The sequence below is a fragment of the Vanellus vanellus genome (genome assembly GCF_965231255.1).
Source record: "Vanellus vanellus genome assembly, chromosome: 1".
Classification (NCBI taxonomy): Eukaryota; Metazoa; Chordata; class Aves; order Charadriiformes; family Charadriidae; genus Vanellus; species Vanellus vanellus.
The window spans coordinates 222,790,445-222,803,541 of record NC_138905.1 but is presented as its reverse complement, the minus strand read 5'-3'; the positions used below and the strand labels follow the sequence as shown (position 1 = coordinate 222,803,541).

General features: G+C 69.8%; 2 protein-coding genes across 4 annotated transcripts; one reads left to right on the top strand and one right to left on the bottom strand.

Annotated features, from left to right (window-relative positions):
- The first annotated feature begins 524 nt into the window (after positions 1-524).
- On the top strand, positions 525-7,021 carry APBB1 (amyloid beta precursor protein binding family B member 1). 3 transcript variants are annotated; one of them, XM_082481078.1, is made up of 13 exons: positions 525-1,258; positions 2,801-2,991; positions 3,263-3,319; positions 3,402-3,487; positions 3,736-3,772; positions 4,033-4,161; positions 4,233-4,360; positions 5,133-5,247; positions 5,486-5,570; positions 5,805-5,888; positions 5,991-6,106; positions 6,185-6,361; positions 6,550-7,021. In XM_082481078.1, exons 1-13 carry the CDS (start codon positions 667-669, stop codon positions 6,703-6,705), a joined length of 1,953 nt encoding a protein of 650 aa, XP_082337204.1. In that variant the 5' UTR covers positions 525-666; the 3' UTR covers positions 6,706-7,021. The 3 variants fall into 3 exon arrangements, with proteins under 3 accessions (XP_082337204.1, XP_082337203.1, XP_082337205.1); XM_082481077.1 differs by having other exon boundaries at positions 6,443-7,021; XM_082481079.1 differs by lacking the exon at positions 5,805-5,888 and having other exon boundaries at positions 6,443-7,021.
- Positions 7,022-7,105: 84 nt separating this feature from the next.
- Positions 7,106-10,440, bottom strand: SMPD1 (sphingomyelin phosphodiesterase 1). Its single transcript, XM_082481109.1, has 6 exons — positions 10,216-10,440; positions 8,868-9,631; positions 8,322-8,493; positions 8,166-8,242; positions 7,677-7,822; positions 7,106-7,594 (listed from the first exon to the last, which is right to left on the bottom strand). Exons 1-6 carry the CDS (start codon positions 10,432-10,434, stop codon positions 7,185-7,187), a joined length of 1,788 nt encoding a protein of 595 aa, XP_082337235.1. The 5' UTR covers positions 10,435-10,440; the 3' UTR covers positions 7,106-7,184.
- Between the last annotated feature and the right edge of the window lie 2,657 nt (positions 10,441-13,097).

Sequence of the window (13,097 nt, the reverse complement as noted above, 5' to 3'; positions counted from 1 at the left end):
CTGGGGGTGACGCCGCGCCGCGTATGGCCGTATCGCGATGATGATGATGACGATGAAGATGGTTGATGATGATGATTATGTGCCGCGCGTGACCGTGCCACGGCAGCGCGTGTGTCCCCGCCCCGCCCCGCCTGCGCCCACCCCTCGGGGCCGAGCCGTGTTGCGCCATATCGCGCCATATCGCGGCATGTGTGCCGGTGTAGGGGGGTGTGCGTGCGGCTGTGCCCGGCTGCTCCCCGCCGTCCGTGCCGGGACGCACCGACCGCTCCGCTCCGCTGCGTACCGGCGGGGGCGTGGCCCGGCGCTGGCCCCGCCCCGGAAGCGGAAGCGCGCCCCGCCCCCGCCCCCCGCCCGCGGAGCCGCCGCAGGTACCGGCCGGGCCCGGCGGGGACGCGTCCCCCGGGGGGGGGGCCGGGGCCGGGGGGGCTCCGCGCTGCGGGGGGGGGCCGCGGAGCCCCGGGGAGGTGGGGGGTGTCTCGGGGGGCTCCGCGCGGTCGGTGCCGTGTCTGCCCCCGCTCCCCCCGCAGGCCCGATGGACGCGGCGGAGACGGCGCACCGGGGGCTGTAGGAGCCGCCGCCAGCGGCAGGTGAGGGGGGGCTCCTCCAGGGGGGCCCCCGCCGCGACCCCCGCTGCCACCTGCACCCCCCGCGCCCCCCCCCCCCGCCATGTCGGGGTCCCTGAGCAAGCGCGGCGACCTGGCCAACGACAACCGCTGCCTGGGGCTGAGCCTGGGGCTGCAGGGCCCCGCCAAGGGCCCCCCCGGCTCCCCCCAGCGCCCCCCCCCGCCCGGGGGCACCGGGGGGCCGCCCGAGGAACCGGCCAACGCCAAATGGGTGAAGGACGGGCAGAACCAGCAGCGCCGGGCGGCAGAGCGCGACCAGAACCGCAACGAGCTGGGGCCCCCCCCCGAGGAGGAGCTGGGGGTCTCGGCCCGCAACGCCCGCAACGCCGGCGGGGGGGCCCTGGGGCTGCTCATCGACCTGCGGGGCGCCCGGGAGGACGAGGAGGAGGAGGACGAGGAGGAGGAGGAGGACGAGGAGGAGGAGGAGGAGGACGAAGGCGACGGGGACTCCACGCCGGTGCAGAGCGACCCCGCCACGGCCGAGTCGGAGGCCAGTGGGGAGCGGGCGCCCCGGGAGCCCCCCCGCAGCGCCAGCCGCCTCTTCGGGGTGCGCAGCGGCACCGCCAGCGACGAGGACTCCAGCTGGGCCACCCTCAGCCAGGGCAGCCCCGCCGGCAGCTCCCCCGACGATGCAGGTGGGCACCCGCGCGCCCTGGCCCCATGGAGGCCTATGACTGCCCCACCGCTGCCCCTGCTTGCTCTGCCTGCCCCTGGTTGCCCCACGGCTTCTCCTGACCATCCTGCAGTGGCCCTTGCCTGCCCCACGGCTGCCCTGATCCCCCCACGGCTGCCCCACGGCTGCCCTGATCCCCCCACGGCTGCCCCACGACTTCCCTGATCCCCTCTGTCTGCCCTACACCTGCCCTGATCCCCTCACGGCAGCCCCTGCCCGCCCCCATCCCACTGTGCCTAGCCTGGCCCTCTCAGCCCCACTTCTCCCCCCCCCCCCCCCCCCCCCATCCCCTGGCCCTACACCGTCCCCAGCCCCCCCATGGCTGCCTGTGCCCCCCTCGTCCCTGTGGGTGCAGCTGCTACCCCCCACCCCACGTTGGCTCCGTGGGCCCTCACTCTGTGCCTCCCACCCCCCTTGTTCCCCCCCTGCACTGGTGGCACGTCCCCACTGTGCCCCATGGCGCTGTCCCTGCTGTGCCGTCAACTTCCCCCCGGGGATCCAGCCCCCTGTGCCCCCCACGCCCTCCCTGGGCTGCAGCTCCCCCCCCGTATCCCCATCCCTACACCCGGCGGTGTCACCTCCCTGTCCCCTCTGCCCCGCATGGCCCCACGGTGTCTTGCCTGTCCTGTGCTGTCCATGTCCCCCCCTGCCACCATCCCTGTCCCCCCTGTCCTTGGACACCCTGGCCCTCCTGTCCCCTGTGTCTCCCCCGTCCCCGCTCCCCATCCTGCCCTCCCGCCGTCCGTCCCCGCCTCCCGCCCCCCCCCCTCCCTCCCTCCCTCCCTCCCCCCCCCCCCCCGCATCCCGGTGCTGCCGTCAGCGGTTGCCGGGGAAACGCCTGGTCCAGCCCGGCGCAGGTGAGCGCTGCCGGGGACCGCGACACGGGATGGGGACCGGGACGGGGACCGGGCTGCCCCACAGCCTGCCGGGGGGCTGGGGCTGCCGTGGGGCCCCATGTGGGGCCCACCATGGGGCTGCGGGTGGGGCGGTGCCGGGGGGGGGTCTGCGCCCCACGGTGGGTGGCGGGGCTGGGGGTGCGGGCAGAGAGGCCCCACGGCACCCCACGGCTGGGGCCGCGGGGGCTGCAGGCTGCGCTCTGGCCGGCAGCCGGCATGACGCCCAGCGCGGGGCGGTGGCACCGTGTGCAGCGCGGACGTCGCGGCCATCGTCCTGCTGGACACGCACCCAGGTAGGGCCTGGGAGGCGCGGGAGGGCCTGCGGCACCACTGGCCATGGGGCCCGGCCTGGGACCCCTGTCCTGATGGGGTCCCCCGTCCTTGTGGTGATGTGGGACTCCCTTTCTTACATCAGCGGGGGGTGCTGGGCCCTGCCTGGCCACAGGGCCCCATCCTCGTGGTGATGGGGGGCCCAGAGCCTTCTCTGGGGGGGTCCCCAACTTGCTGGGTACTGGGTCAGGTGTGTGGTTTGTGGGGCTGGGTGTGGGGCTGTGCCCTGCCGGGGCTGCCTGGAGGGACCCTGACTGCTCCCCCCCCGGCTCCCCCAGATTCCTTCTGGACCCGCAACTCCTTCGAAACGGACTCGGACCTGCCTGCGGGATGGATGCGGGTGCAGGACACCTCGGGCACCTACTACTGGCACATCCCCACCGGCACCACGCAGTGGGAGCCCCCCTCGGGGCTGCCCCGCGGCTCGGCCGCCGGCTCCCCAGGCAGCACCCCCTCCGAGGAGCCGCCGGTGAGTCCGGCCCTGGGGACCCGCGGGGCGGGGGGCCATAAGGCCACACCCCGGGGTGTGGGGCAGTGGGGCCATCCTGGTATATGGGGCTGTGGGTACCCTTGGGGTGCGGGGTCGTGGGGCTGACCTACAAGGTACAGGGCTGTGGGGCTGCCCCCCTGGGGTATGGGGAAGTGGGGGCCCCCGGGGTGTGGGGCTGCCTCCCCTGGGTGTCGGGGCTGTGGGGCTGCCCCACAGCACGCACCCTGAGCCTGTCCCACTCTCCCCACAGCTTGCCTGGACAGGCTTCGCCCCATCTGAGCGCTTCAGCGAGGGGGATTTCTGGAAGGTGAGAGGGGGCTGTGGGGCAGCTGGGGGGGGACAGCCCCCCATGGCGCCTGGCCCCTGCCAGCCCCCCGCTCCCTCCCCAGGACCCTGCGGCGGAGGAGGCGGATGAGGAGCCTGGAGCACAGGAGGAGGAACCCCCATCGCCTGGCCTGGCCTCGCTGGGCATGGGGTGTGTGGGGGGACTATGGGGGTGTGGGGGTGCTGTGGGGAGTGTGGGGGGGCTGCAGAGGGAGTGGGGGGTGCGTGGGGGCTGTGGGATCTCATGGGGAGGTGGGACCCTGGGGGATGGGCAGCAGGAGGGGGTGTGTGGGGTTGGAGGGGGGCCCTGTGCTGGGCGCTGTGGGGCAGAACCAGGGGGCCGGGGTCCCCCTCCAGTCCCAGGGAGCAGCAGCCAGTGACAGCCCCTTGCTCTTGCAGCACTGCCCTGGCCGAGGAGGACAAGCCGGGTGCCAAGGTAGGCATGGGGCTCGTGCCCCTCACACTGTGGGGCCCCCCCAGCTCTGCTGGCCCCTTCCCCACTGCTCTGCTGGGACCCCCACCCCGGGGGTGCAGCCTCATGCTGCCACGGCGCCGTCACTGCTGTGGGAGGGGGCTCAGCCGGGTCTGGGGTGCGCAGTGCCCCTGCTGCGGGGTCTGCCCTGCCCCGAGGATCAGGGGTGTGTGTGGGGTGTCTGTCCCTGCCCCACACGTCCCTGCCCCACACGTCCCCCGCAGCGCTTCGCTGTTCGCTCGCTGGGTTGGGTGGAGATGAGCGAGGACGAGCTGGCGCCCGGCCGCAGCAGTGTTGCTGTCAACAACTGCATCCGCCAGCTCTCCCTGCACCAGCGTGGCCCCCCCGGTGAGGTGAGTGCCCCCCCTGCACTGCCCCCCACAGCAGCCCCCCCGGGACCCCTTCCTGATGCAGCTCCCCCCAGGGCCGGGCGATGCTGCTGCTGCTGGAGAACCAGACGCTGAAACTGGTGGACCCCCAGGATCAGTCCCTGCTGCACGCGCAGCCTGTGGCTGCCATCCGCGTGTGGGGTGTGGGGCGCGACAGTGGCAGGTGGGGGGCGCGGGGGGACGGGGATGTGCTGGGGGTGTGTGAGATGGGGGTGTCCACACGTGGGGTAGGGGGGCTGCAGGGGACTCTGTGGGGGGTGAGGCCACGGGAGTGCAGATGTTAGGTGGGGTCTGTGCACAGAGGGGTGGGCGGGTGGTGGGTCCCCCCCCGCCGCAGGTCTTGGGGACGGGATGGGGGATGTCTGGTGCCGGTGGGTGCGTGGGTCCGGGTGTGCGTGGGGCTGTGGGGTCGCGTGCATGTGGGTTGCGGGGCTGTGGGGGCCTTACGCGTGTGGGGTGTGGGGCTATGGGGTCCCATGCACGTGGGGGGCAGGGGTGTGGGTGTGTGTGGGGCTGTGGGGGGGCCGTGTGCACGGGGAGTGTGGGGATGTGGGTGCGTGTGGGGCTGTGGGGTCCTGTGCACTTCGGGCACACGAACATGTGGGGTCCCGAGGCTGATGCCCATGCCATGGGTGCTGAGTTGGGGGGGGGTCTCATGGGCTGGGCAGGGCCCCATGGGGCACAGGGGGACCCATGCTGGGGGGGTGATGGGGGATATGCGCCCCGACCCCCCTAACTCCACTCTCTGGCTCTCTCCTGCTGCGCTGCTGGGGACGCAGGGAGAGGTACGGCAGCCTGGCCCCGCACCAGTCCTCCCAGTCCTCCCAGTTCTGGCCCTCGCTGGGCCGGTGATGGAGGCACCCAGGGTGGGGGTGGGCAGCTCAGGGGAGGTGGGGTGGCCAAGGGGGGGTCCTGAGCACAGCCCCTCCCCACAGGGACTTTGCCTACGTGGCCCGGGACCAGCTGACGCAGATGCTCAAGTGCCACGTCTTCCGCTGCGAGAGCCCCGCCAAGAACATTGCCACCAGCCTGCATGAGGTCTGCTCGCAGGTGAGCCGCCCTGGGTGAGCACCCCCTGGAACCCCCAGCCCTGGCTGAACCTCCCCAGGACCCCCAACCCTAGGTGAACCCCCCCCAGGCCCCCCAGCCATCTCTGAGGTCAGTTCCCGGGGGGAGCCTCCCTGCCCCGATGTCCGTAACCCCGTCCCTGCATCATTGTGGCCCCACGTGTGGAGTGGGGGCCATGGTGTGATGGCCGGGGGGGCTGGTGCCCCTGTGCTCTCCCCAGATCATGGTGGAGCGGCGAAGTGCCCGGGCGCTGGCTAATGGCCTCTCAGTGGACCCCACCAGGCTGGTGGACATCCCCTTCCAGGGTACGGGGGGCCATGGGGGTCGCACGGTGGGGGGCCGTGTGTGCTGGGAGGAGCGGGGGGGCTACATGGCTGGGGTGGGGGGAGGCAGCTGGGAGGCAGGGATGTGATGTGGGGTGATGGGGGGCAGGATGGATGTGGGGTGATGGTTTTGGGGGTGCTGGAGGGGCAGTGATGGCTGGGGTGCCACGGTGGTGGGTGTGGGGTGCCGCGGTGCCAACCCTCCATGTGCCACAGTGGAGTTCCCGGCGCCCAAGAGTGAGGTGGTGCAGAAGTTCCCAGTGTGCTACCTGGGCTGCGTGCCCGTCGCCAAGCCCGTGGGTGAGCACGGAGTGCGGGCGGCACTTGGGGGGTGGTGGGGGGCTCTTGCGCCCCGTGGGGCGGGCGCCTGGGGCACCCCTGAGCCCCCCCTGCCCGTCCCAGGCATGGACATCATCAACGCGGCACTGGAGGCGGCGCTGGCCACTGGCACCAAGGAACACTGGACCCCCATCGTTGTCAACGTGGCACCCGCCACCCTCACCATCACCCACGAGCAGGTGGGTCCGGCGCTGCGTCGGCGTCCCTGTCCCCATGCTGGCGGCGCACGGTGGTGACGCCCGTCCCCCTGCCCGCAGACGGAGGCTGTGCTGTGCGAGTGCCGTGTGCGGTTCCTGTCCTTCATGGGGGTGGGCCGCGACGTGCGCTCCTTCGCCTTCATCATGGCCAGTGCCCCTGGCGCCTTCCGCTGCCACATGGTGTGGTGTGAGCCCAATGCCGCGGGGCTGAGTGAGGCGCTGCAGGCCGCCTGCATGGTGAGTGTCCCTGTGTGTCCCCCGACCCCCTGTGCCCATGCAGCCCCCTCCCCACCACTGCTGACCCCCCGCTCTCCCCAGCTTCGCTACCAGAAGTGCCTGGACGCCCGGCCCCAGGCCTCCAGCTCCTGCCTGCCCGCCCCACCGGCTGACTCAGTGGCCCGCCGGGTGGGCTCCTCGGTCCGCAGGGGTGTGCAGACCCTCCTGGGCAGCCTGAAGCCCAAGCGCCTCGGGGCCCAGACGCCGTGAGCTGGGATGGGGGGAGCAAACGAGACCCCTTCCCCATCTGCCGCCGGGGGGACAGGACGGAGGGGGCGGTGGTGCCGGGCGCCAGCAGCGGGTGAGCCCACGGCGAGGGGTGTCATGTGTGTGTGTGAGCGTCCCCGTGCACGGAGCCGCGGGGCACATGCTTGCACTGGGGCTGCATGCCGAGCACTGCGCCCTGCGGCGGCGGGTTGGGGGTCCTGCCCCACAGGCCGGGGCGAGCCCCTCACCGCTCCATGGGGACGGCGTGGTGGGGGGCGCAGGGCCCACCCTGCCCCGATGCATGTGGTCTAACCTGCGGTGTGGGGCTCCCTGGGGCCGCCGGCTCCGGAACCGCCACTCCTGCTGTAACGAAGATCTGTGTCGTACTAAGTAATTAATAAACCCATTCCACCAGCCCGGCCTGCCCCCCTCCCTGCGGCACCCGCCCGGAGCAGGGTGAGGATGAGGAGGACTGTGGCTGCCTGCCCTCCTGGTGCAGACTCGGTGGGAGCCGCTGGGTCCGTCACACCTTTATTGTGCCGCGGGAGTGCAGTGCCAGTGCCGGTCCCGGTGCCCCTCAGCAGAGCCGCCGCTGCCGCCATATCGCCTGTATGCGTGGGAAGGGCAGCGCCGGGCGCAGGGGCTGGCAGAGGCTGGGGTCAGCAGAGCGGCCGGTGCGCAGGGCACAGAGCAGTGCTGCCTTGCAGGCAGCCAGGCAGGGCTGGCGGGGCGGGTGGCCCTTGTGGAAGTGGAACCAGAAGCGCTGGAAGAGCCGCTCGTCGTCCTGGAAGCGGCGGATGAGCTGGTCCCAGTCAGTGGGGAAGGCGCTGGGCAGCCCGTAGGCGTCGCGGGCACGGTAGAGGCGCTGCCAGCGTGGCTCTGCCCCCGGTGCGTTGGCCTCGGTGAGGTTGAGGATGAAGGTCTCGTGGTCCAGCACAGCGTGGGAGCTGCCAGGGTACGCACCATCCACCTCGTACACACGGTAGCCTGCAGTGGGGTGGGGGGAGTCAGTGATGGCACCGTGGCTGGAGCCGGGGGACTGCGGTGGGGCGGTGGGATTGGGGCGCACCAGGGTTGAGGTTGATGTAGGTGGTGACACTGGGGGCCACGAAGGCAATGGACACAGGGCGTGTCAGTGTCTCCTCATCGTAGAACATCTCGAACTCGTCCACGTGTGTGTGGCCAAAGAACTGCGCTGCAATGGTGCCCTCAAACCTGCACCGGGAAGGGGTGGTGGGTGAGGGCTGTCAGTGCCCAGACCTCTGCCGCAGCCCCGCCAATTCTGCCCGGCAGCTGTCGTGGTGCAGCCAGGCCTGTCCCTGCGGTGCTGCGCAGCACTTGGCACAGTGCAGCCAGTCCCGTGACCCACAGCCCCACTGTCACGCCAGGCTCAGCCGACACTGTGTGTCCAGGCTGCGTCCGCCGGCGCTGTCTCCCACCCCGCCCCTGCCCGGCAGAGGCGGCTTTGGGCTCCTGATCCAGCACGGCACTGTCCCCCCCATCCCCTCTGTGCCACGCTGTCCTGGGCGTTGTGGTGGGGTCTAGCGCAGGGTCTGACCTGCTGACGATGCGGTAGTAGTTCCAGCTCCAGCTACGCAGGCAGTGGGCTGGGGGGATGTGCCCGATGATGTGTACCTAGGAGGCAGGATGGGAGTCTGGGGGGTGCCCGGGACCCCCCGTGTGTGGGGCTGGTGACCCCCCCCTGAGCCCTCACCTTCTCCCCTGCCTGCTCGGCAGCCGCCAGGACCCCCACCAGCCACTGGAGCTGCCCCGCAGGGTCGGTGGAGTTGATGAGGAGCCAGAAGTTGGCCTGGGAGCAGAAGTTCATGTTGAGGGAAACGAGACGCAGCCCCGGCCAGACCTGCGCTGTGTAGAACCCGGCAGCGCTGTGGGGATGGGACGGGACGGGGGGGTCAGTGCTGCCTGCATCCCACCCCAGTCCCTGCTCACCCAGAGCACCCTGCACCCCTACCAGCCGTGACCCCCCCCTTTGCACCTCCAGGAATGGAGACCCCCCCTCACCCCAGTAACCCACACCTGCACCCTCCCAGCCCTGAGCCCCCCCCTCCCCAACTAGCCCAGGCCCCCCCCTTTACCCCACCAGTACTGGGACTGCTCCGTGCCCCCCTCCCAGTCCTGAGCCCTCATCACCCCTGCTAGCCCAGGGTTCCCCCCTTTGCCCCCCCCCCCCCCCAGTATGGAGACCACTCTGTGTCCTCCCAGCCCTGCCCAAAGCCCCCCTGCCAGCAGTTGCCCCCACCGGAGGGTCCGCAGCGCTGAGGGGGGCAGCCAGTCCTGCCAGGCCTGTGCCATGGCATCGTAGAGCCAGGCGGAGGACTGGTTGCCCTGCACGTATGGTGGGGGGAAGGCGTTGACCGGGGTGGCCTCGTGGTTGCCCACGGCTGGGTAGACAGGCAGGTCGCCCAGGTGCTGGCGCAGCAGCCCGGTGACGGTGCGCAGGGCCAGGAGCTGGTCCTGCCGGCTCTGCTGCCAGACGTCGTGCGCTGGGATGTCACCGGTCCAGTACACAGCGGCGAAGACGTGTGGGCCAGGGAGCTGGGCCAGCAGCGCCTCAATGGTGTGCAGCGGCAGGTCGCACTTGCCATACTCGCCCCAGAAGCCGGCGCCGCCAGGGCCATGGCTGGCAGCACCGCGGCAGCAGAGGGGGTCGGGGCAGGTGACCTCGCTGCCCGGCACGTAGTGGCGGTCCCAGTGCAGGTCGGTAAGGAAGAGGATGCGGGCGGTGGGGGCGCCGGGTGGGGGGGGCACCGGGGGCCGCACCGGCGGTTTGGGGGTGGCGGGCAGCGAGACGTTCCAGGCACCGAAGATGTCCCAGCGTCCGCAGCCCCGTCCCAGCAGCAGCCCGCAGGCCTCGCCGGGCCGCAGCACCGAGCGGGCCCAGGCCGACACCACGTCGCGCTGGAAGAGCTGGACAGCCTGCCGGCACACCTCGGGGCGCGCCAGCCGCAGGTCCTGGCACAGCCGGGACGCCACACGCCCCACGCGCGCCACGTTGGGCTCCAGCTGCGGGACGGGGATGGCCGGGCTGACACGGCCACGCCGCCACCATTGCCACCCATCACCATCGTCACCCAGTGGCCACCATGGCCACCCCGACCCCTCGGCTTGGAGCCAGCGGCCAGGGGGACCAGCACCTGCCTGTCTCCCTCCACCCCCCCAGGCACAGCCCCGTTCCCCTTCTGGGGGAGCACCCAAACCACCCCCGCCCACCCCTCCCTCTCCCTCCCAGTGGAGCCGCTGGCCCATCCCTGCCCGTCCCCGTCCCCGTCCCGTGCCCGTCACAAGCCACGACGTGCCACAGCCTGCCCCGTCCCCATCCCTGTCACAAGGTCCTGGCCCAGTTCCTGCCGCCATCCCCATCCCTGCCCCGCCACCACCGCGACCCTGACCCTGTCCCGACTGTCCCCGTCCTGTTCCCGTCCTGACCCTGACCGTGTCCCATGACAGCCCCTCCCTGTCGCTGTCCCTGTCCTCTGCTCACCCCAGATCCGCTCTCCCAGTCCTCCTCCCGGTGTCCCCCCTATCCCATCCCCGTCCCCTCCCGGTGTCCCCCCGTCCCCCTGCGGTGTCCCCGTCCCCGTCCCCACCTGCAGCGCCAGGTCCAGCGCCCCAAAGAGCAGCCGACACGCCGGGCACGACACGTTCCGCCAGCCCCACCGCGGGGCCGCCTCCAGCAGCGCCTCCGCCCCGGCAGGCGGCGGCGCCGCCGACAGCGACAGCAACAGCGACAGCAACAGCGACAGCGATAGGATCAGCGACAGCGGCAGCGGCGGGGCCGGGCCCGCGCCCTCAGCCCGCGCCGCCATGGCCGAAGGACGCGCCGCCGGGGGCGGAGCCAGGAGGGGGCGTGGCTAAGACAGCGGGTGGGCGGAGCTCTCAGCGGGAGTGGGCGGGAACAGCCGGGGTGGGCGGAGTCAGCGACTTTAAATTATGGCGATGGGGGGTGGGGGGCGCACAGCGGGAGAGCGTGGGGTCACCGGAGCGCTTCGGTGGGACGGACCGGACCGGACCGGACCGGACCGGACCGGACATCCCGTGCCACCCCCTCCCCTGGGCAGGGACACCTCCCCCCAGCCCAGGGTGCTCCCAGCCCCGTCCAACCCGGCCTTGAGCACCCCCAGGGATGGGGCAGCCACAGCTTCTCGAGGCACCCTGCGCCAGGGGCTCACCGCCCGCACAGCCGAGAATTGCTTCCTGATACCTGATCCAAATGTCCTCTCTTTCAGTGTCAAACCGCTCCCCCTCGTCCCACGGCTCCCCTCCCTGACCCAGAGTCCCTCCCCAGCTCTCCTGGAGCCCCTTTAGGCACTGGAAGGGGCTCGGAGGTCTCCCCAGAGCCTTCTCTTCTCCAGGCTGAACCCCCCCACCTCTCCCAGCCTGTCCTCCCAGCAGAGGGGCTCCAGCCCTCACAGCAGCTCCGGGGCCCCCTCTGGCCCCGCTCCACCAGCCCCATGTCTCTCCTGCGCTGAGGCCCCCGAGCTGGAGGCAGCACTGCAGGGGGGTCTCCCCAGAGCAGAGCAGAGCAGAGCGCAGCAGAGGGGCACAGTCCCCCCCTCGCCCTGCTGGCCACGCTGCGGGGGATGCAGCCCGGGGTGCCGGGGGCTCGCTGGGCTGCCAACGCACATTGCCAGCTCATGGGGAGCTTCTTACCCACCAACACCCCCAAGCCCTTCTCCTCAGGGCTGCTCCCCATATGTTCTCTGCCCAGCCTGTGCTTGGCATTGCCTATCAGGTCCCATGGACTTGTGCACGTCCAGCTTCCTCAGATGGCCTCAAACCTGGTCTTCTCCCACAGCGGGCTGTTCCTCATTCTCCCAGTCCCTGCCTTTGCCTTCTGTAACTTGGGCGGTGTGGTTAGAGCTTTTACCAGTGAAGACCGAGGCAAAAAAGTCCTTTAGTACCACAGCCTTGTCCGTGTCCCGGGTGACCAGGTCTCCCGATTCCTTCCTGAGTGGGCCCACGTTTTCCCTCATCTTCCTTTTGTCACTGATATATCTACAGAAGGTTTTCTTGTTGCCCCTTGATGCCCCTGTCCAGATTTAACTCCATCTGGGCTTTCGCTTTCCTAATCTGATCCCTGCCTGCTCAGAGAATTTCTCTGTATTCCTCCCAGGCCACCTGTCCTCGCTTCCACCCTCCGTAGGCCTCCTTTTCCTCTTTGAGATTGTCCAGGAGCTCCTTGTTCATCCATGCCGGCCTCCTGGCATTGTCTTCCTCTTTGTCAGTATGCTGGCTTGGAGGAGGTGGTCTTTGAATACCAACCAGGTTTCTTGGGCCCCTCTTCCTTCCAGGACTTTATCCCACAGTACTCCGGCAAGCAGGTCCCTGAAGAGGCCAAAGTTGTCTCTCCTGAAGTCCAGGGCAGTGAGCTTGCTGTGCGCCCTCCTCGCCGGCCTAAGGATCTTGATGTCTACCAGTTCATGGTAACTGCAGTCAAGGCTGCCCTTGAGTGTGACATTCCCCACCACCCTCTCCTTGTTGCTGAGAACAAGGTCCAGCATGACACCGTCTCCTTGTTGGCTCCTCTGTCACTTGGAAAAGGCAGTTATCATTGACGTATTCCAGGAACTGCCTGGATTGCTTATGCCCTGCTGTGCTGTCCCTCACACAGATATTGGGGTGGTTGAAGTCCCCCGTGAGGACCAGTCCTTGTGAACGTGAGGCTGCTCCTATCTCCTATCTGTCTATAGAGGGCCTCATCTGCTCGGTCTTCCTGGTCCGGTGGCCTGGAGCAGATCCCCGCTGTACCATCACCTGTCCATGCCCTCCCATTAATCCTGACCCATAAACTCTCGGTCGGCTCCTCATCCATCCCAACGGAGCTCCGTGTGTTCCAGCTGGTCATTGACATAGAGGGCGACACCCCCTCCTCGTCTTCCCCCCCCTCCCCTCCCCCCCCGAAGAGCGAGTGCCCGCCTGTTGCAGTTGCAACACTGCAGCCATAGGATCCTTCCCACCATGTCTCCATGATGCCCCATAAGATCATAGCCAATAGGATCATAGATGGAGTCCCTTTGGGCACTGTGGGAGATGGAGTCCCATTGAGCACTGTGGGAGATGGAGTTCCACTGGGTCATTATGGGAGATGGAGTCCTTGTTGGGAGCTGTGGGAGATGGCGTCCTATTGGGGCACTGTGGGAGATGGAGTCCTTGTTGGGTCATTATGGGAGATGGAGTCCCTGTGGGGAACTGTGGGAGATGGCATTCCATTGGGGCACTGTGGGAGATGGAGTCCCCATTGGGGCACTGTGGGAGATGGAGTCCTTTTGGGGCACTGTGGGAGATGGAGTCCCGTTGGGGCACTGTGGGAGATGGAGTCCTTTTGGGGCACTGTGGGAGATGGAGTCCCGTTGGGGTTTCCACCCCCGCTGCATGTGGCATCACTACACCCGCATTGTGTCCCTGCACCCACTGCCCGTGGGGAGCTGCCTTTGGGTTCAGGGGTGTGTGCACGTGTGTTTGGTGCAGC

What these genes read in the sequence shown, in the direction of transcription:
- APBB1 (XM_082481077.1), top strand. Translation starts at nt 667, where the DNA reads ATGTCGGGGTCCCTGAGCAAGCGCGGCGACCTGGCCAACGACAACCGC. An exon ending in CCCCCTCCGAGGAGCCGCCG is followed by an intron (nt 2,992 to 3,262) that starts GTGAGTCCGGCC and finishes CTCTCCCCACAG; the next exon opens with CTTGCCTGGACAGGCTTCGC. An exon ending in TCACCATCACCCACGAGCAG is followed by an intron (nt 6,107 to 6,184) that starts GTGGGTCCGGCG and finishes CCCTGCCCGCAG; the next exon opens with ACGGAGGCTGTGCTGTGCGA.
- SMPD1 (XM_082481109.1), bottom strand. Translation starts at nt 10,434, where the DNA reads ATGGCGGCGCGGGCTGAGGGCGCGGGCCCGGCCCCGCCGCTGCCGCTG. An exon ending in CGCTGGACCTGGCGCTGCAG is followed by an intron (nt 9,632 to 10,215) that starts GTGGGGACGGGG and finishes CCCGTCCCGCAG; the next exon opens with CTGGAGCCCAACGTGGCGCG. An exon ending in TCAGCGCTGCGGACCCTCCG is followed by an intron (nt 8,494 to 8,867) that starts GTGGGGGCAACT and finishes CCATCCCCACAG; the next exon opens with CGCTGCCGGGTTCTACACAG.